Source organism: Anas platyrhynchos, chromosome Z, assembly GCF_047663525.1.
Source record: "Anas platyrhynchos isolate ZD024472 breed Pekin duck chromosome Z, IASCAAS_PekinDuck_T2T, whole genome shotgun sequence".
Lineage (NCBI taxonomy): Eukaryota > Metazoa > Chordata > Aves > Anseriformes > Anatidae > Anas > Anas platyrhynchos.
In genome coordinates this window covers 12,874,674-12,895,237 of record NC_092621.1, presented here as the reverse complement: position 1 = coordinate 12,895,237, position 20,564 = coordinate 12,874,674, and the positions used below count along the sequence as shown (strand labels likewise).

The following is a 20,564-nucleotide window of genomic DNA, read 5'->3' as shown; positions in this document are numbered from 1 at the left end:
AAACAGCAGACAAAAAGCCTCAGATTCCATCTGGATAGAATTCTAAGGCTATAAAAAGAGACATATCTGGAGAAAAACAAATGTATACTGGAGTAAGAGTTACACTGATGTCAAAGAGTTTTTCCCTGTATCAGAAGAGAAGTTGCTGTGCTACCCTTCCTCAGGCATCACACGTGTGCCGTGATGCTCCCAACTGTACCAAGTGGAGGCAGAGTGGCAGTGCTGCAGCCATTGAGTCAACAGCGCTTGCCTCCTGACCCTGACCCTGAAGATCTCCTTCGTTCATTGAGGGCTGTTACCTTCCAAAATCACACCAGATTTGTAACAGACTTGTAACTTGTACCTCTGCAGGTACAATTTGCAGAGATCAAGAGGCATTTTGTAATTTTCATGTATTTTATAAGCATTTATAACTAGGTTAATATAGTTTTGCAGGGCACTGAGTTTGCATCTCAAACTTAGGAGACTCAAATCGTCTGCCTGTTAATGACTAACTTTAGGGGCCTGAACTTCTGTAACACCTTGATAGCTATGACTGGGCAACTCGCACATTGTTTTCAGCTGCAGACATAGCATCTCTTCCTTGGATTTTGTGGACAGAAGGCATATGGTGTGAATGAGGTGTATGGAGCTGTGCAGAAGAACTGATGTAACTAAGCAATAAGTAAAATCCCTGCTTTATGAGATACAGCCTATATGAGGACATTTTGTGTACTAAATCTGAGGATATAAAAACATCTGAGTGCTGTTAGAAAATTTAAGCAGATAAAAATGCCACCGGCACCACCAACAAACAATTGAAATCTTTGCTCTGCTGCTTTTTGACTCCACTGTTATCCTTGTAACATGGTTTCCATTCTCTAGTTATTTAGTTCATTTGCCTTTCTTCCCCATTCAATTTTCTCCCTTTGATAACACATCAAAAATATCATTCTCTTTTTGTCCAACTTAGGCTTCTCTGTTGGTCTTTTTTTTTTTTTCTTGCTTTTTCCCTTGTATTTCTTGAAGCGTTTCTGTATTTTCTATATTCGTAATTTTATTCTCACACAAAATACTTTATTGAAAGACAGACTACTACTGGTTTTGCTGCATAAAATGACATATAATTCCAGTAAAATTCATGAATTTTGTCTTTCTCACATAAAAAAAAAGGTCCAGCATTAAAAAAAAATGTCAGGTTACATTTTCTGAAGTATTGTCTAGAGTTAAGATATTACTTAGTGTTTTACAAAATTACTGTCATAACTTTTTTCATGCTTGGGTTTACTTTGCAGCTCCACCTTCTTGACTAATGCTCTTGTTTTTACTCCCATAAAAAATAATTCCCAACAGATAAGAAGGCTGATCTCTTGTAAAGTTTACATAGTTACTTTCTTGCCTGTTTTTTCTCAACGGGAAGCTGACATAGTCCTTAACAGCACCAAATTCCCTTTTTCTCTTCAACAGTTATATCTGCCCATCTGTATTATTATGTTTTTTTTGTTTGTTTGTTTGTTTGTTTGTTTGTTTTTACAGTACAACAACACTCAGAAATCAGTCAACGAGACTGAGATCCCTCAATGCCAAGAACTTTGTGCAAATGTACTCAGAAAACAGGTCTACTCTGAAGAATTTCTGGTTTACTCTAACAGAGAGCCTGAGGTTAGACCTTGATAGTTGCCTTTATTTGAGCTTTTAAATTCCACCTTAGACATATATCACAAAACACTTCATTACAGGCTTGGCTTCCTTGATGTGCAGTTTTATATGATCATTTGTGGGAGGTTCACATTACGCATTCATATCTCTGTGGAGCTAGCCCAACTTCTCATTCCTACAAAACCACCTGTTAATTTAACTTAGTGCTGATAGTCTAAATCTGTAATTGAGGTGTTTGCCACTGAGGATTAAGTTTTTGTTGAATCAAGATACGCCTGTGCCAGAACTGTTTGGTCATGGAACATAACTCACGTGGCAGACTTCACTGGAAGATTTTAAAGATTCTTTCTCATCCAGTATTTTGCTGACACATGCAAACAACCTGGACAGACTGAGAAGGATTTCCTGTTCTAGAATACAAGATTTCTGCAATATCAGGTTTAAGTATTACTGTAATCCCTTATTTAGAATAACACATTTAGGTTTGTGACTGAAATTCATGGAGTCATATAATCTTTTCAAAAAGACAGCTAGGATGCTTTCAAGTCTAGCTATTTGATTTTGTTAAGTGAGCCTCTCTTTCCCTATTATGACTTCAATGAAAATATACTTATTTAGCATTTCCCATCTATTCAGTATGCTGTTCAACAGCCTCTTTCAATAAACGAATTTCAATACTGTTTTATTTCAGTTGATTCAAAAGAAGTCTCAAATGAGCTTTTTAACTGACTGACTTCTTACAAGTTGTCATTTGAGGGATACAGTGGGTGGTCTGTGATTCTGAAAATGTTGTACCACAGAGAATTGATTTGGATATAGCTGGCATACAGGCTATATATATAGTTACCCTCTTCTCACTGTTAGTCATTATTCAGAATGGAAGAATTTCTCTACCTTAAAGGTCACAAAAACAGCAAAGGGAAACTGGCACCTGGAACAATACTTAATCACAAAGTAAGTACCTGAGTCCAAATTGTGACCTTCAAAGTTCCTCTAGGTAAAAAAGCTTAGTGCTGGGAATCCATAAAGTTAATAACATTAAAGTTAATCCATTCATTTTGGAAGACCCCTCACTTCTCACAGTTCTGTTAGTGTTTTTCTTGGAATTGCCATAACCTAAACATCAATTTGCCTTTATCCAGTGTAAGTACAGGGGGCCTAGAAACTGATCTGAACATGTCTGACACACACATGCAGAAAATCAGCTGGATTTGGGATGCCCTGTGTTACTGTTCTTGCTTCAAGTTTTGCTTAACAACCTGGGGCTCCTTGCTTGTTTTAGCCATTAGGTATATGTATTTGGTATACGCATTTGCCTTTAGAAGTCTTGCATTTCATTCTGCCCAATGACAGAACTTTGAAACGAATGGTGGAATCCATCCTGTAACTTCAGTTTTTAAAGGAAAAGTGTGAGCCAGTTCCTCAAGCACTGTTGACACCATTCCCAAGGTGAGGGTTCATTTGTTTCTGGATCTTGATTAGGTGAAAATATCTGGCATGGTTCTTACTCACTCAGCAAGGAGTGGGAATGTAATCTGCTACAATCCTGCCTTCCTCCTGGCAAGTTTTAAGCATTTACATGTTTGCTTTGTGCACCTGTGGGGTCACCTTTTGAATCTGCCCTCTCTCATCCATGCACTATAAAGACATCTGAGTCTGAGCTTTGGATTCCACATGTAGCTTCCCTTACATTTCAGACTTTGAAAAGCTAGGTAGTACATCTTTGTTTGTTCAATGTATGTAAAAATAAAAAGATTTAAAAAAAAAAACAAAACATCAAAAAATATGCAGCAGTCTAATTCATCAATGGTCTTTTGTTAGTACTCCCAGAAATTTCTTTATTAACAGCCCTGTTATACTCACACAATTGTAACTTCTGTCTTTTTTAATCTGGTCCTTGTGAATGGCAGAAATATTTACTATAGCCAGTTTGAAGGATCAGTGTAAATTATACTTATCATGTAAGTCCCACCTTTTATAGACCTTTCTTGAACAAATGAATTTTCTGTTATACCAAGTTATCAAAATGGTGAATACCAAACACACAGTGTATAACTGCTAAGCTGATTTCCATTTATGATCTTATAATGATACCAATAAAGAGTAGGTAGCCATGTTAAATGTAACAAAAGAAAATTAATTTCTTCAGTTTAAGGAATTAGACGAGGTTCAAAAGGTGGATATAACTACTGCCAGAGAAAGGTCATGGGAGTACAACTACAATGCATGGATAGCAATAACACTTTTGTATCCTTCTGATTCTCATGTTGTCTTTCTCTTTTTCTTTGCCTCCTTTCCTTTTAAAACATTTTAAAATGTTTTCCTTTTCACTCTTTTATAGTACCACGGACCGATTATTATTTTTTTTTAATCCAAAAACATTTTATAAAATCTCTTATCAAAATAAACTTATTTTGCGTGGCTTTAAGGAGCTTATATATTCTGGGTTTTCATCATGTTGTTTAAAAGTACACACAGTGTCAGTACAATTCCAGCTCTCTTGGGTTGATGTAATAAATGGAGTAATCCAGCACTTACTGAAATCTACCAGGAATAATTTCCTTTCTTTCCCTATTTTTCATAGTATCTTCCCTATTCCAAACACTTTTTTTTTTTTTTTTTGGGGGGGGGGGGTCATTGTTATGTCAATGATATGAACTAAAACTGCATGTTCAGGAGCCTATTTGCTTCATAATACACATTATTGACATTAGCATACTCTGTGAATATGGAGAAGTTTCAAGAAATTGGCATACAAGCAAGAAATCTCCTAGCTCTTCACATTTATTATTATTATTTTAATTTATCACTTAGATTATCTTATTGCTTAAAAGGTCCAGGCTGAACAGGGCTATATTAAGCTAGGTAACAAATAGATGACAAAACATGGTAAATCCCAAGGATACTGAGTTCTAATCTGAAGATAAATAACATACAAAGTCTGAATGTAATGCACCATAAAAGTACAGAATTTGGAGGATTGACAGAGGATATATACAGCTAATGTGACCGCATGGATTATTTTATGCAGTTGCTGGTTCTCACTTTTTAAAGAAGGCATGAAAAAAAAAATAGAAAAAAGAAAGATAATGAATATCTCCCAGTAGCTATTTATCCTGACCTGAAAATCAATGCTACAATACAAAACATCAGAATATCTATATTTGTCTTTTCCTTTTTTTTTTTTTTTTTTTTTACCTTATTCAGAAGATTGAATTTCTTTATTTACCTCATTCGTATTGGATTTCTTTGCATACTTTTTCAAACACACTTTATCTTGATTCACCTAAAAATACAACTACTTTTTCTTTGATATCGTAAAACCCACAGAATTTTTTAGACGCCTAATTATTTCAAGAGTACTATGTAACAGATTCACACTGGAAGAATGAAAGTTTCAGGAATCAATAAATAACTGAATATGCCATCTTCATCTATACCTTCGTTTTGGCCAACTGAAAGACATTCCAGTGCAAATGACAACTCATTTGAGTCTTTCAAATAGCTAGGGTGCTGGTAAGAAGCTGATATTAAACATTTACTCAGCATACAAGTCAGTAGCACCTCGCCTATGATTTTGTAGTGCTTTGCAGTCACCATAGTGACTACAGTGCACACATGTTGAAAAGTGGAATGGAATGGCCAGCTCTAACACTAGATGATTTGCTGCTGAAAATGTCTTTTTTAGTCCTCTCTGATGCTCATACAACCCCAAATTGTTTCTTAATGGTCTTTAATATAGCCAATTTTTCTATTGTTATTTCTGCTTTGATAATATGAGTGCTATGTTGTACTAGCATTGCACGGAATTTTTTCATTAAATCTCTTAGAAATCACATAAACACCCTAAATGGCTTTGTTAATGCCCTGAATTCCACCCATAACCATGAAATCTGCTTTTATGAAGTAGTACTACATAAATCAAATTAAATTGAATTTCTAGAGAGAGATTTGAGAAGGCCATCAATGCCTACATTTCCACAGACTGTATGAAGAGAGCAGTGAATGATTGTTTATTTGGATTGATTTATGACCACTCAGAAATGTTACTTTTCAGCACCACTTCACTAGACCACTGATTTGTCAAATTAGAGCAAATAGGAAGTTAGTAATATAATATTTATCATATTTTGTATCTTTAATAATATATGCACTATTAGTGAATGCACAGCTGTGATTCACAGAGCAGCCATGTGTACTGATGTTACTACGCTATGTATGTGGCCGTCTGACAACTAGGGTTGTTTCATTTCATTAACACCAGAGTGTATGATAAGACATTAAGACTGTGATAATAAATGTACATAATTTTATTTTACAAGTACCTGTTAAACTAGCTTAACAGTTTCACCATCTGACATTTATTACTGGATACTAGATAGCAGAATTACACTTCTTTGTATTTCTATACTTCTTACCCCTTTTTGAAGAAGACCATGTTTTAATTTTTAAGTGTTGCACTGTTTAAAGGACCATACGTTGTCTGTTTATTTATTTATTTATATATTTTCCACAAAATTATAAATATTTCTTAACTTCAAATAAAATTAATCTTGGCTTAGGGATTTATTGCTATATATTTGTTTTCAGTATATTGCTAGTAAAGTTCACAGTAAAAAGGAGCAATCATGCTGGACAGGTTCTTTAGAAGAGCATGGAGACAAAGACAGCCTCTGAATTCAGCATAAATAGAATGAATTTCTCCTTATCTGTTTCTAAGCTGTCTTGATTTTCTTGTATACGTCTTATCCTTTTGTCCAGTATCACATTTCTCTCTTTATATTTTACCATATTCTCTCACCTAGGATTCACCTCCCACAGCTGTTTCGCTTACAGTGATGGATCTTTGCTTTGTTCTCATGCAAATTTTACCAAGGCTGCCTTGAGCACTGTCACAGTGCACATTGCCAGTGTATAATGGGGTCAAATTCCCTTCTCTTCATTGGATACAGAGGACCTACCACTAGCAGAAAAGATGTCACTTTAATACACAAGAGAATGTCTTTTTTTTATTATTATTTTTTGTGGGTGTTATCCAGTGGTTCCATCTAACCATGTATCACAGACTTATTCCTCTTAAGACACATTTTAAATTGCTGTCTGGACAAGTTGTGTGTTGAAATACGTGAATTTGCTGCACTGCGCAGCTTTTCGTGGTCCAGATCTTTTAGATCTTTCCCCCCGTTCCCTCCCTCCTACCACTGCCCCCTTCTGTATTATGAAGGATCATCTGCAGACTTTATAACGCTACTTTTTTGGGGCCATAGGGACATTGGAAATGCCTTCATCCCTGCTATCTTCACCCTGTAATTTAAGCTAGCTTTTTGTTTTTTGTTTGTTTGTTTGTTTTTGTTTTTAAGAGGATATTGGAAAGTTTGGGGATCCTACGTATGGTACATGCTGTTGTAGAACAGACTTGGTATAGTCATATGGACCTCTCACATTCACTGTGAGATTGCCTGAATTACAGAGAACTGGAAGCAGTTTCATGCAGCCAGAAACCCAAACCAGCTTCCAGAACATGCTCCATTCCTGTCCCCTTTGAAAGGGGCTATGATAACTTCTGACCTATGCAAAAACTGCTTTTTATAGTACTTCACATCCTTCCTCTCTGTGAACAGCTTCTCAGAACCTCTGTGCACTGTGATCTTTCCTTCAGCATAAGTTCAGAATTCACAAGAGATTCTTGGGCATTTAAAAGTCCTTCCAGAATAAAGTCTGGACTTTAGCAGTTTTGGAAAAACAGAAGGTAGGTAGCAGAGAATCAAGTGTCTGCTAGAGGAAGGTGTCTGAACGGAAGGCATTTTGGGGACAGGATGATGAAGTTAAGTAGCATGAGAGAAAGGGCAGCCTCTGTGATTTTTCCAGTAATTTGGCTAACACTTAAAAGTTTGTAAGCCTTCCTGCAGATTTTCCATGAGCCACCAGACCTCTAGCATACCTAAAGTTGCTCCTGCTCATTGTGATGCCCTGAATTCACCAGTGGTCAGCTTCCCCAATTCACTTCACCCATCTTTTGGCTTTTGCCAAGATTCACTTCAAAAAAACCCACAAAAACTAATTTAATATTTCTAGGTGGGCCAGCAGAATTCGAAAAATTTCATTGTAACTCGCTTTGCTGAGCACTTTTTCTCAAAGTTTTTCAAAGGCTTTGAGATTTCCCTAAAACTGGCAACAATTATAATAATGATGCATTATAATAATGATGCAATAATGTGCAAAATGTGAAGTAAGAAGATCTTTCTTTAGGTTTGTAGGAAAGAGAGGATGGTGTGCAAGTAATTCTCAATGTGAGTTATAACTTTTGGCATGTTTGTAATTAGGTTATTAAAGAGTAATTGTTTTTGTATTGGAACAACTAGTAAATTTACTTTAGAAATTAGTTCAGAATTGGATTACCAGCAGAAGTTAGGGTAGGTGGTTATATTTTCCTTATTATGGACATGCCAGAAATTCTCTGCTTTGTCTGTAAAATGTGCAAAACAAAAACAAAAACAAAAATAAACAAAACATAGCAAAACAAAACAAAAAAAAGCATGTTGCAGCTTCATGCTTATTTCCACAGGCACAAAGTTATCTGGCAAACTCAAATGCCTGCTACAAGCTACAGTCCTGAAACTGGGCTAAGACACGATCTTATACACTTGACCACTACTAGCATCAATCCTGCCCAGCAAAGAATTCAGAAATGCTTTCTATTAAACAGGCTTTTTCATCTTGATCCCTTGGCAAAAGTGGCCTAAAAGAAATGTTTCTGAGGAAATGTTGCACTCTTTTAAGATAAAATTTGAGTTTTCCTGAGTTGAGTCTTTATGAACATTACCGGACTGACAGCCTTAGAAACTGATGTCTCTATTTGTTGACTACAGAGAGCATTAAGCATATTTTCTTTTGAATGATTCAACCTTGACCTGAGTATAGTTTGGTTTCCACCTATATTTACATACGAGCATCTTTGATGAGGCAGTTAGAGGTGTTAACTGGTGCATTAATTTTGCGATGTTAATTACTGTCCGCTAGAAAAGCCCATCATCTGATTTTGCATAGATCACCAAACACCTGAGAGATGGTAGAAGTTTTGCTCTTGCCAAACTAGACAGATGCAGTTCAACCAACAATACTTTTCCAAACTAATTTTTCCCTACTTGTTCCCTACTTCTGAATATTTCCACAACAGTGAAAAATTTCCCAAAATAGAAGTTTTACCTTTATATGAGCTGTCAAGGGTGAACTTGCTGTTTTAGTCATGAGTATACTATAAAACTACACCAGAAATGGGAGAAAATTTTGGAATATTCCATAACAGTAATGAACAGACTCTTTTCTGAACATTACACCAGATATGTCTGGTTCACGAGCATAATTTTAGCAGCTTTAGTCATCTTGAGATGCATATTTTCAATTCTCCAGCTTGTGTTCCAGCCTTAATAGTACTCTGAAATGGTTGTAGGTGCTAGCAAAGCTATGGACTCACATTTGTCACTACTCATCTAAAGCTAATTGGAACATGTAGTTACTGTAAGCACACTTGTTGAGACTACATTTCTGTTCCCACATTGCCAAGTTTATGGAGGTCTGTGACACTGGAGCTATGTGACAGTGAAACAATTGTAAGAGTGCTTTAGTCTTGTTGTCCAGTAGAGACAGATATTGATAGAAGAATTGTATTTCTTAGCAGCTGGAGGGTGTTTCAAGACCTGCTTGGTTTGTTCTGCCTTTCCTGAAAATTGTAGATAGAACGCCTACACTTTATATCCTTGATATGAATGGTAGGGGTTCTTTGGTTCTTTTTTTTTTTTTTTTTTTTTTTTTTGCATTGAACAATTTCTTGGTTAGGAATGAAAAGCACTTTTGATCAAACAATACAGATAAACATGAGAGAATGGTTTTTCTGTTACAGCAACAAAGTACTTCATTTTACCCTTATGCAAATCAATATAACTCTATTGTAGAAAAAGACTATGAAAGCTGAAAGTAATTTAAAATAATCTTGCGGTAGTGGTGTCAAACAAAATAATAATAAATCCCTGAAATGTAAATTCCTTAAGAAAGACATAGAACAAGCAGATCTATGCAAAACAGCAGCATCATTAGCATTAGGGCCTATGTAGGTTTAGGACTTATACCCTTATCTTTAAGTGTTAACATTTGGGTTTTGATGATCAGATTCACAGTTTCATACCTAAACTGATCAGAAGATAAAAAGAAAAATGTATGGTAAAATAATAACGCTCACACTATAAGGAATATAATTTCTTGGAACATATGGTGGTACCATGTAGAAAATTAATCTGTATTTAAAGCAAGATGACCAGAGGTGATCACATAATTATATAAAGTAAATTTTGATTTTTAAACATTTTTTGGTCAGATTATTCTTTTTCTTATGTGAACAAAATGGGTAGATGTATTTTTATTCTCTTATGTGAACAAAATGTGTAGTTGTATTTTAAATACACATTTTTTTGCATTCCAAATCTAAGTGCTATTTAATATTCTGGATTCAATACGTTCTAAAAAAGGCATTTAATCAGGTGATATCTTGCAGTCCCTTGAACAAGTAGCATTTCTATTGTTGCCCCAATTGCATCTGAAAGATGCATGTGTAAGATTGTGAGCAACTGGACAAGCATAAGCTTGTACTTAGGTTTGATAGGTTTGTATTTGTCAAGGGAAAACTAGAAAGATTGAGGCTCTGATAAAGAACTTTGCTCAGAAATGTCACTCTTTAATTTTAAAGTAATTCATTTAGGACTTCTGTTTATGATTGCAAGGTTTTAGTTTCGGCTAGATTAGGTAAATAAAAATTACATCTTGAGCATTTTGCTGCAAATTTTTTTGGTAGAAGCTTTTGCTGAGAATACTCCATTCAGCTATTGTACCTGGTTCCTTAAGACAAGAATCCATAGAACAGCTGATTTCCTTCATCACAATTTTCCCTAGAATAATTAAAATGGCTCTTTGCAAAAGTTCAACGTGCTGGTGTCAGAGCCCAAACTCTCCAAGCCAGAACACTCTTATCAGTTCAGAAGAATTTGGGATCTTTTTTGTAATGCAAATTGCCCAGGCAAATTGTCACTGTCAAATGCATTGGAGAACAGAATATTCCTATTGAACAAATTACTCACCAAGAATCACAGCAACAACGGTGAAGAGCACAAAGGCATTCCTCAATAAGTAACTTTTAACATCATCCTTTGTTATGCTCTGCACCTTTTTTTTGGCCAGAAGTGTACGTTTCCGGACTCCTTGTTGAAAGCGTTCCATCCTACTTCCACTTTTGGGATCTTCTCCGTTCCCTTTAGTCATCTGTCTTGCAGAAAGTTTTCTCTTACAACTAACTTCTGTCAAAATCCCTTCAGAAAAGTGAGAGACCCTTTTCCGTGGGAGGTACTGGAGAAACCTGTAAGACAAGAAATAAGATTTCAGAGGAATGGTTAGCCATATGTTTACATGGAAGTGGTTATTCTTCATGTTTCCTTACAACTTGTATTATTTGAAACATCTAAGCTGTTGGCTGTGAGAAGAACTCTTTGAAAAGGATTTTATGAGCTGTTCAGATAGGTATCCTGTCTTCAGAAATTAATCTGAATTTGCTGTAATTCTGTAATTTTTTTCCAGTTGCTAGAGATATAGTAACATAAAATGGGTACAGCACCTGGAAGTATAAGTAATTATAATGTTTAAAACTATCTGTCAGCCTTACTTTTTATTGGTCTACACCATCTTAAAAAAAAAAACAAAAAAAAAAACCAACAAAAACAAGCTCACCTTTACTCTAACCAATGGAGAGAGATATTTTGCTTGAAATGGAACATTTAAAACGTTCTGCATTTCAGATGTTTTCAAATGGTTGACTGCATTGTCTGAATTCCTCCTTTTCACATGGCAAAACCCAGCAGGAATAGTTTATTTATCCCTCAACCACAATTTAGAAGATATGCCTTTGACAGTTTTATGTTGATAACGTTCATGTTTGAAGACCACATCTGTAAAGCATCATAAGTTATATCCCACTTAGCCTGTCGCCTCTGACCATAATACAAGTTCACATTGCAGAGTAATGGCTAGCCTGGTCCAACAGCAACTATAGGGACATAATCTGATTTTAAGAAATCAAATACTGAATCAACCCTAAAATGTTTTAGTATTAAAAATCCTTCATTAAAATATTATTTTTGTTTGTTTGTTTAAAGATTAAATATTTATGTCTCCTTAGTATGAACTTATTTAATAAAAGAGTCTGCACAAAGTGTTTTCCTGGCTGAAAATCCAGTTTTCTAAGTGTTCATTAATCATGCTTTTATGATGAAATTAGAAATTCATAAATGTTCAGAGTTAGTAGTTTCCAGTGAAATCTGTCTCTCTATTTATACACAACGCAACTTAACATCATAATAAGTCTAGTGCTTAAATACCTTTTTTAGGAAGCGTTAAACTATAAATACACAGGGTTTTGAAACAGTCTGTCTTACAGAAAATACCATGTTCTAACAAATTTATTTTGGTGGGATATGATCACTGCTTTTTGAATTACCTTATGTTGGAACATTGGCACTTGAGTACAATATTCTGTGTGACGGAATGATGCATGCTTAACTTGTTAGAGTGAAAGCATTCATAGACCGAACTAGGTATTTACATTACTACATATTCCAGCTTGGACACGACTACTGTGTGCAAGAAGGATTTTTTCAAACCAATTAATTTTGAGTATTTTGTAAAACACAGATTCATTCACAGTGCCTTTTGTTTCCAAGACAATTCACACATCTAGTCTGTCCTCTATAGTTTAACAGTAAGATCAAGAGAGAACATGGTTGTAGGCAAAAGTATCATTACATTAAGTAACATACAAAGGAGGAGAGAGAAAAAAGAAGACTCCGTTCCCCAAACCCCAGCAGATTAATGGATCAGCTCACCTTTTCAGATTTTCAGTGTTGTACACAAATGGAGGTGGCAGATACGGCAGGAATTTCCCAGCAGATACAGCAGTTCAGTGAGTGGGAGACAGAGAAAACTGACAATCTGCATGTGCTGGGAATACAGCAACTTACTATCCCTGTAAGTTAAGGAAAGGGGAGGAGACTCAGCCCAGCTCTGAAAAAAAAAAAATAAAAACACATCAGACAAGAGAGGAAAGCCGAGCTGCTGGAATATTGATGAGTCTTGGCACAGTGAGAACAGGGGCACTTTCTTTGTTTTTCCTTTTAGACCACTTTCACGCTTTGTCAGTTCAGCTTCATTAGAAATGCAAAATCAGAACCCAGGAAGAACTGGAGGATCACACACCCACACACGGAGCAGGGACGGCTTCTTCATTCCATATTCTGGACTGGGAAGCTGAAAAGCCTCCACATGATTACATAACACTGTTCCTGTGCTTTTCAAAATAAATGATAAAATACATGAGCATGCTAGCTTGTACTAAAAAGAGGCATAGTGTAAGGCTATCGAATATTTTATAATCCTTAAACACACTTATTCATGAACTCCCTCTTTCCAGGGTAGGAAACCAGACATCTTTCAAAAGCGACTGGAGCATGGTCAAGAATTGAGAAAAAATGTAATCAGCTATAATTATTTGTATGTTTCTTGAAGATACATAAAATTTGTGATGAGACTTGCCTCTAATTCAGCAATTTAAAGTCACTGGATGCTAAGCCCCATTATCCAGCCTGTTTCCACAGCAGGGAATGAAAGATGAAGCATAAAACATCCACTTCTGGGAAATTAGTGGCATTCAGTTTTTTTAGCATTTAAAAGTTTGCACTATTGAAAAAATGCTTGGGGAGCAGAGCTGGGAGAACTCCCAAAGATCTAAACTTTTAGAAGAACATTTTCATTTTAGAGTCAGTTTAAGTTCTTCAATAACTATACGGCAGTGAATTTTTCATGAGATTTTAAGTGCATTTTCCTAAAAGATTAACAAATACTATGAATGGAAGCTTATATAAATGTATGATAAATGTAAAAGTTAAGAATTCTGCTGATGGATTATGTTGCTTTTATTTTTCTTTTTCTGTATAAAGCCATTTCAAGTACATGGAAACAATCTTACTTACCAGGCACACAGAAGACAGTGAGGTAAGAAATAAAACTGGAAGCAGCGTTACTTTCAAACAGTCACAGCAATGGTTTTGCTAAAATGTCTGTTAATTTAAAACAGGCTTCACATAATGTGTAACACAGAGAAAAATAATTTTACATTTTAATGCAACCATGCTTGGGATCACTGTAGGTTTGTACTTGTATTTAGAACTGCAGTCTTGTTCTCAAGAGAGAAAGTAAACATCTGAATTGCCTTATTTGTTATTCATTTATTTTAAAAAGCAAGAAAAAATGTTGACAGCTTGTGTTGCAAAGATAGAAGCCACGTCTTGTATTTTCTTATATCTGTCATCTTAAATGTCTATGTCATTGTTATTTTCGTGGTTCAGTTTTTACATACTTTCACCTTTTTGCCTGGAGATGGGGATTGACCTATTTACTGACCTTTGACCTTTAGTGATCTGCTTGTTTGATGCTTCCTTTTGGAGTATGGCATGTTTTCTCTGAAATCTCCCAGATAAGGACTTCATTCTTCCTCCTGTTCATATGAATGGTAATGTTCCAGTTGCCTAATGGGAGAGGGGTGAGGCCCCAGGCGAGGTGGTCCCAAAGTATGTCATCATTTAACACTTTAATTAATAGTAGAGTCTAGAGAAACAAGGATAATCCAATGAGAGAGAATTAGCTATTCTATGAAAAAAATGTAAATAGAAAATAAGTAGTCTTACAGTTTGACTTCAGTTTGACTTCAGCAGTAATATTTTTATTAGCTCTTATTGAGCAACAGACAGTGCTTAGAGAAATAAAATAGTAACTGAATCCTTTTTGGCAACATGTTCCTTTTTTTTTTTTTTTTTTTTTTTTTTTTTTTTTTTACCTTCTCCTTCCTTTCCTGACATCCTTTCCTTTTGTTAATTTATTTATCTTTGGTGGTGAAATAAAGAAACTTATAAAGAGCAAATAAAGAATACTATCCTCCATATTGCAATACACATGTATATTAGGTATCTTTGGATAAGGATAAATGAGTCACTGTTAATAGTGCAGTGTCTTTTGGTCATACATAATTACAATGAACCTACTTTTAAATAGGCAATAAATTTAACAGATATATTACACAATCCTTAATTACCAGGACTAGGATGAGATTTACAATTTGACTGGTTAAGCTCTTATATCTGTAATTTTTAGTAGTACTATTAGTTACTAGGAAGAACAACTTAAAACATAGAAGTTCCTAGAAATATGGTAGACTTTAGATCAAACCAGCCAATACCAAGAATATGGGAAAACATCGATACACTTTATAGAGTGACAAAGCAGCAGTGATCTGTTCTACTACCAAAGTCACATCGACATAATCATTTCTACATGCTTACTTTTTTTGTTTTCATGTTTTTTTTCATAAAAAAAAAAAAAAAGGAACACCATGAGGCCCTGAAAAGCTTGTCTATGTTGGCATTTAACTCAGCATACTTTTTTCTGCTTTGGGCTTCATTTCTAGCCCTTACTTGACAGTGCACCCAGTGGCTGACAAAGCAGGAGATGCACGGATTGGGTAAGGCTGGCTTTAACTTGAACCTTATTCTTACAAGCAGCATGGATTCAGTCATCTGAATCCATGTATCATAGTAAACTCAAGCCCTGTTTCGGTTTGGCTAGCAGAATCAGTCAGTAAATGTACCTTGCACGTCGGCAAAGTGCCTTTTGTAAAATAAGTAAAGGTATCAGAGTGGAAGGTGTTGTTCAGACACAAAGTATTGTTATTTTCAGCTGACTAGAGCTATCAAGCAAAATCCCAGGGAAGTCAAATGCAGCAAATGCAAAATGTGGAAGTGAAGCAACATGTTGTACAACTATTTCATTTTCCAGAGGGTAATAAACCCAGTACGAGAGCTCATGTATCCCAGCTGAGACAGGCATTTTAACACTCCAGGTAACCAAGTTTTCATGTTAACAAACCAGCACTATCAGTTAATGCTGGCTGTATCTTCACTGTCACAAAGTTTTAGGTAGAAGCTTAGTGAAGTACTATTATAACGTGTTTGCAATCCATGTTGCAATGGCAAAATTGGAGTGATATGCTTGTGAAAGAATATGTTTATTCATATTAAGTTGGTATGTCCCCAGTCTTCAATTGAGTTGAACAAAATGAGAATATATATTACTCCCTTGCAAGTTCCAACCAGTCTTAGAACAGTTAATTAGACCGTTAGACCCTGTTTTGCTAATGAAGAAACTGAGGCTCTGAGAGATCAAACTTATTCTTTAAAAGTTAGCAAATATTTGGCAGAGTTAAGACACAGCCTTAGGCTCCTGAATATTTCCACTGGACCATGGCATGTTTTTTTTTCCTGAGATACTAGATTGGCTCTTTCCTTTTTTGACCATGCTGAAATGATGTGAAATTGAGGTTTAGTGTTTGTTTACTTTCTGTTTATCACAGTGGGATTTGAAAAATACTTCAGTTTTCTCCAGCTAAATATGAAAAATATACTTCATTTTTGATTAAGATCTGATGCAATGAAGGTTAACACTGTAATGTGTATGCTTATATGTGCTCTAGACACATCAAAGAGAACATAGGCTATGTTCTGTTAGCACACGTAAAAAGAAAAAGATCTGTGGGTTCATAGCTGGCACTGAGGACCCAATATGTGCAGGGTATGTACTCCAAAAGCGTTACTGTGAATTGCTGTTAACTCTTTTTTCTGACCCAAACACCCATTAGTGCTTGGACTGTAAGATCTAGTTTTGTCTTTTCCTGAAGGAATCCAGATCACACCTTCTAAGACCACTCCAGGATATGAATCAGAGCATATCACTATTGGTCAATTTTAGTGGAAATTTTCCTTTATTGGTTACTCTGAACTTCAGCTTATCTGTGCTGCATAACAAGTCATTGGCCAAAGCCACTTATCAATAAAAATGATGTTGTAAATTGTTCTGTTGATGGTGAAGATTAAGTGATAAAATGCTACTCTTCTGATAAAATAACATTTAAAAGCAAGGTGTTTTTTCTGAGATTGGGCTGAATGATTAGTAGTAATGGGCACAGTAGCCAGCAGGACTCAGACTTTCAGTAACCTCTACCTACATCTCTATTTTGTGTGCCACTACAGTCTTAACATTGCTGACTCAATCCAGCCAACAAATTCTCTTGGTCATTTTTATTCCTACATTTTGAGATCTTTTCCCATGAAAATAATTGTAATTTTTATGCTTTAGACCTCTGTCGGTTTTCAATCAGAAGCTGTGTAACAAAAATGTGGCATTACTTTCTGCTTGGTGATAATTCCCAGCAGAGAAACATGAACCTACAGTATCTTTATTCAGCATTGTCAGCTTCCTGGGCCTCATGGTACACTGTGTGTCTGACTGCAGCTGAACAGACAACCTTGTTTCCTTCCAGCACCAGGAGTCAGCTCATGCACCCACTCCTGGGAGAAAGGGGAAGGGAAATGAAGTTAAATCAGCAGAGGATGTGGCTTATGAACTTTTCCCCTGAATGTCTTATCATGATTGTGAATGTACAATGCAGTAATTCTCGTCTCAGCAAAGGATAGGCAAGGCTGCCTAGGAAGGGATGGGAGATAGACAGGCATGTCATTGTAACAAATCTAATGGGATCGCATTGATAGCTGATTGAGTTTCAGATCCAAACTGCTTCACATTATGTCTTCACTAGCTTCCCCACAGCTAGTAGCAATGACTCAAATGGGCTCCGGGAGACAGACAGGTTCATTTGAAAAGCTGATACAGCATTCTGGCTCTTTACAAAAGAGCACGGTATTGGAGCCAGAGACTTGCTTCCCCCTTTCTCTCAGGTCCCCTCTATTTCCTCTTCCTGATTTTTTTTTTTTTGTTCAGTTTTTAAACCTTTTATCCAACCAGCTGTAAACTTTCCTAGCCTGTGAATTGACTGAACTACTGAACATCCTGCGGGGAAGCCCTGGCTGGAGGCACGCACTGTCACGGATACACTGCTGCCTCCGATCCCTGCTGGTCACGGTAGCAACAGAGCAATGACGCCACATTTGTCCTATTTTGGGAAAATAGCACTGTTGGTGGGTGTCTCACTGGCTGAACAGTTTTCTGTCTTTATTCCCTACTGGACTTGTTAAAAGAGTCCATTTCTTGGGTCCTGTGATGCTCTTTATACTGGATATTCTTTACACAGAGTAGAGGCTTGACACTAGAGCAAGGAGCTAGCTTCTACAACAGACAATTCCCTCAAATTCCCTCCTTTTAAAATTCCTTTATTTTCTCAACACGAACTCCTTAAACAAAGCAAGGACAAATAGGTGAGAAATAAGACTAAAGAGCAACACTTATTTCTAAATTAAATATAGTATTATCTACATGAAACACATATTGTATGAAACATTATTTGTCTGTTTTCTTATATCTTTGCCCATCATTATTTTTATAATGGAACAGTGGTTTATCAGTTATTTAATATGTGCTAGTGTGTTGCTAGAATAGCAAGTATGATAAATACAAAGAAAACCACTCATTTGTGTGAAGTTCAGTTAAGGAAACTCATTTATTTGGAGCAGTAAGCTAACATGACTTTTAAAATACACATTTACTACTGTAGGATCATAATTACTGCAATCAAGACACATAAAAATCTTTTGTAAAAATAATTATAATTTAAAAGCACACAGCTCAAAGTTGCTGTTATAATAATGACTATAATAGCAACTGCTTAGCATTTGGACATTTTTTTGGCAGGAGGGCCTTGCATTGTTTATTGTGAGAAAGAAACAGGCTCTGAGAAAACATGCAAATTTTCAGCAGGGAAAAAGCAGCACCAGGTTTGGAAAACCGAATGGGAGAAAGTCTTCTTTGCTTCTATCTTGCTGTATAATCAGTCCACACTGGTTGAGATGATGTAAGGTCATTAAATTCTTCTGGACAATCTTTGTTTCTTATACCACGAAAGATCTTACAATATCTGTTTCATGGTACCCCTGGCATCCAGCATCCAGATATTCAGGCTGTGTAGTAGTCAGCATTTATTTTCTTGCTGTGTTTCTCATTCTGAAATACCAATCTCTGCTGTGATCCAAGGCATACAGAACTCATTGGTTATCTGTGATTTACTTGAAATAAAGCAGGAGCAGTACTTTAATATTTATTACTCATTGTTCTTCTTGAAATATTACCAAGTGACTGTCATCAGACCTATTGAAGAAATAAGCCTATGAAGATGTTAGATGGCAGGGTGAACAGGGATGTTACACAGATTTGCTATACAACATGTAACTTTGCTTTTTCATGCAGTCACTCAGTCCATCCCTATGCTCCTTTCTGAATTTCAGCCCCAGCTGAGGGCTGCCTTCTCTCTTGTCCTCTTTGGTAGAGCAACTGTTCTCCATGTTTATGCATGTTCAGCGCTCTGATCCTTTCTATTTCCATTAAGACTCTCTCCCCTCTTACTCCTTGGTCTACCAGCACTTCTCTTTGAGTCAGAGAAAGATAATTAAGGATAGGTCTTCTTTTAATTTGATTCAGCGAATTCAAGTTTTGAAGGAAGCTTGGATCTTGGCCTATTTGTTTCCTCAACACCTATTCCAAATCATTGCCTATTTTGTGCTCCTTTTGTGTGTAGACAGTAATTCTCTTTTCTCCTTAGTTACTCATATTCTCTTTCCCAAATGTACATCTGGGGTTGGTAGATCAGTGAAGATGCACTCAAACAGCATCTCAGCATCAAACAGCAGCATGCGGAGAATTGGTTAGACAGAAATCTCTCCCTCCTCCAACTAAATAATCATAGAGGGTCTGCACAGTAGAAGAGATTTCCATTTGCAGCTGCAAGGACGTCAGTTCTTCTGCTCTAAACAGGGATGTCTCTTCTGCCTACAGACTGAACGCAAAAAGGAAATTATTTTAATTAATTTGTTAAACCAAAGGGAATGTCAGTGTGATCATCCAGACACCTTTTGAAACAAAAAGGTTTATACCAAAACAGGGGGAAATAGAAGACAATGCTTTTCAAGTGTGCTTTATACAAGTCTTTCACATAGCTCCAAAAATGTCTGTATTTCTTCCAGTTATGCCTACCACCTAGTGTTAACTTCAAAATAGTGATGTATTGGGTGTTTCACTTAGCCGCTCTGTGAATGGCTCCCATTCACCACCAGTCCCAGCTCACTCCATATGCAGGCAAAACTCCCAGTGAAGACAATGGGAGTCCAGGTCTCTTGACTCACATTTTGCTCAAGCAAAACCCCCATTGTCCAGTGATTGCTTTGCTCAATGAGCAGTGATTCAGAAGTGCTGAATAGGAACCCAGTCAGCTGTGCTTTGATATTAATTTCCTGATGATTCATTAATTCCATAAAATCACTATTGAATTCTATGTACAATTACCCAGCAATTTTGGTTTAGCCTATAACATTAAAAAGATATCACCTATGAGAATGTGTCACCTTGGGAAAAACATCTCTATAACACTATTTTATCTGAGATCTAAGATTCCTGCTAATCCCAGTAATTTCAAAATATTAATTTCACACACAGAATCACACAGAATTTCTAGGTTGGAAGAGACCTCAAGATCATCGAGTCCAACCTCTAACCTAACACTAACAGTCCCCACTAAACCATATCCCTAAGCTCTACATCTAAACGTCTTTTGAAGACTTCCAGGGATGGTGACTCCACCACCTCCCTGGGCAGCCCGTTCCAGTGCCTAACAACCCTTTCAGTAAAGAAATTCTTCCTAACATCTAACCTAAAACTCCCCTGGCATAACTTTAGCCCATTCCCCCTCGTCCTGTCACCAGGCACATGGGAGAACAGGCCAACCCCCACCTCTCTACAGCCTCCTTTAATGTACTTATACAGAGCAATAAGGTCACCCC

General features: G+C 36.3%; 1 protein-coding gene and 1 long non-coding RNA gene across 2 annotated transcripts in view; both read right to left on the bottom strand.

Moving 5' to 3' along the window:
- The window catches only part of SLC1A3 (solute carrier family 1 member 3), a 64,422-nt gene extending 51,618 nt beyond the window's left edge, over positions 1-12,804 (bottom strand). Inside the window, exons 1-2 of the mRNA XM_027446545.3 lie at positions 12,561-12,804; positions 10,767-11,041 (exon numbers count right to left, since the gene is read on the bottom strand). Of these exons, the coding sequence (XP_027302346.1) occupies positions 10,767-10,947 (181 nt within the window). The 5' untranslated portion in view covers positions 10,948-11,041; positions 12,561-12,804. The remainder of the gene's footprint in view (positions 1-10,766; positions 11,042-12,560) is intronic.
- A 5,440-nt stretch (positions 12,805-18,244) lies between these two features.
- Positions 18,245-20,564, bottom strand: part of LOC113840341 (uncharacterized) — a 56,237-nt gene continuing 53,917 nt past the window's right edge. Inside the window, exon 5 of the long non-coding RNA XR_011805839.1 lies at positions 18,245-19,564. This is a non-coding gene — a long non-coding RNA (uncharacterized lncRNA). The remainder of the gene's footprint in view (positions 19,565-20,564) is intronic.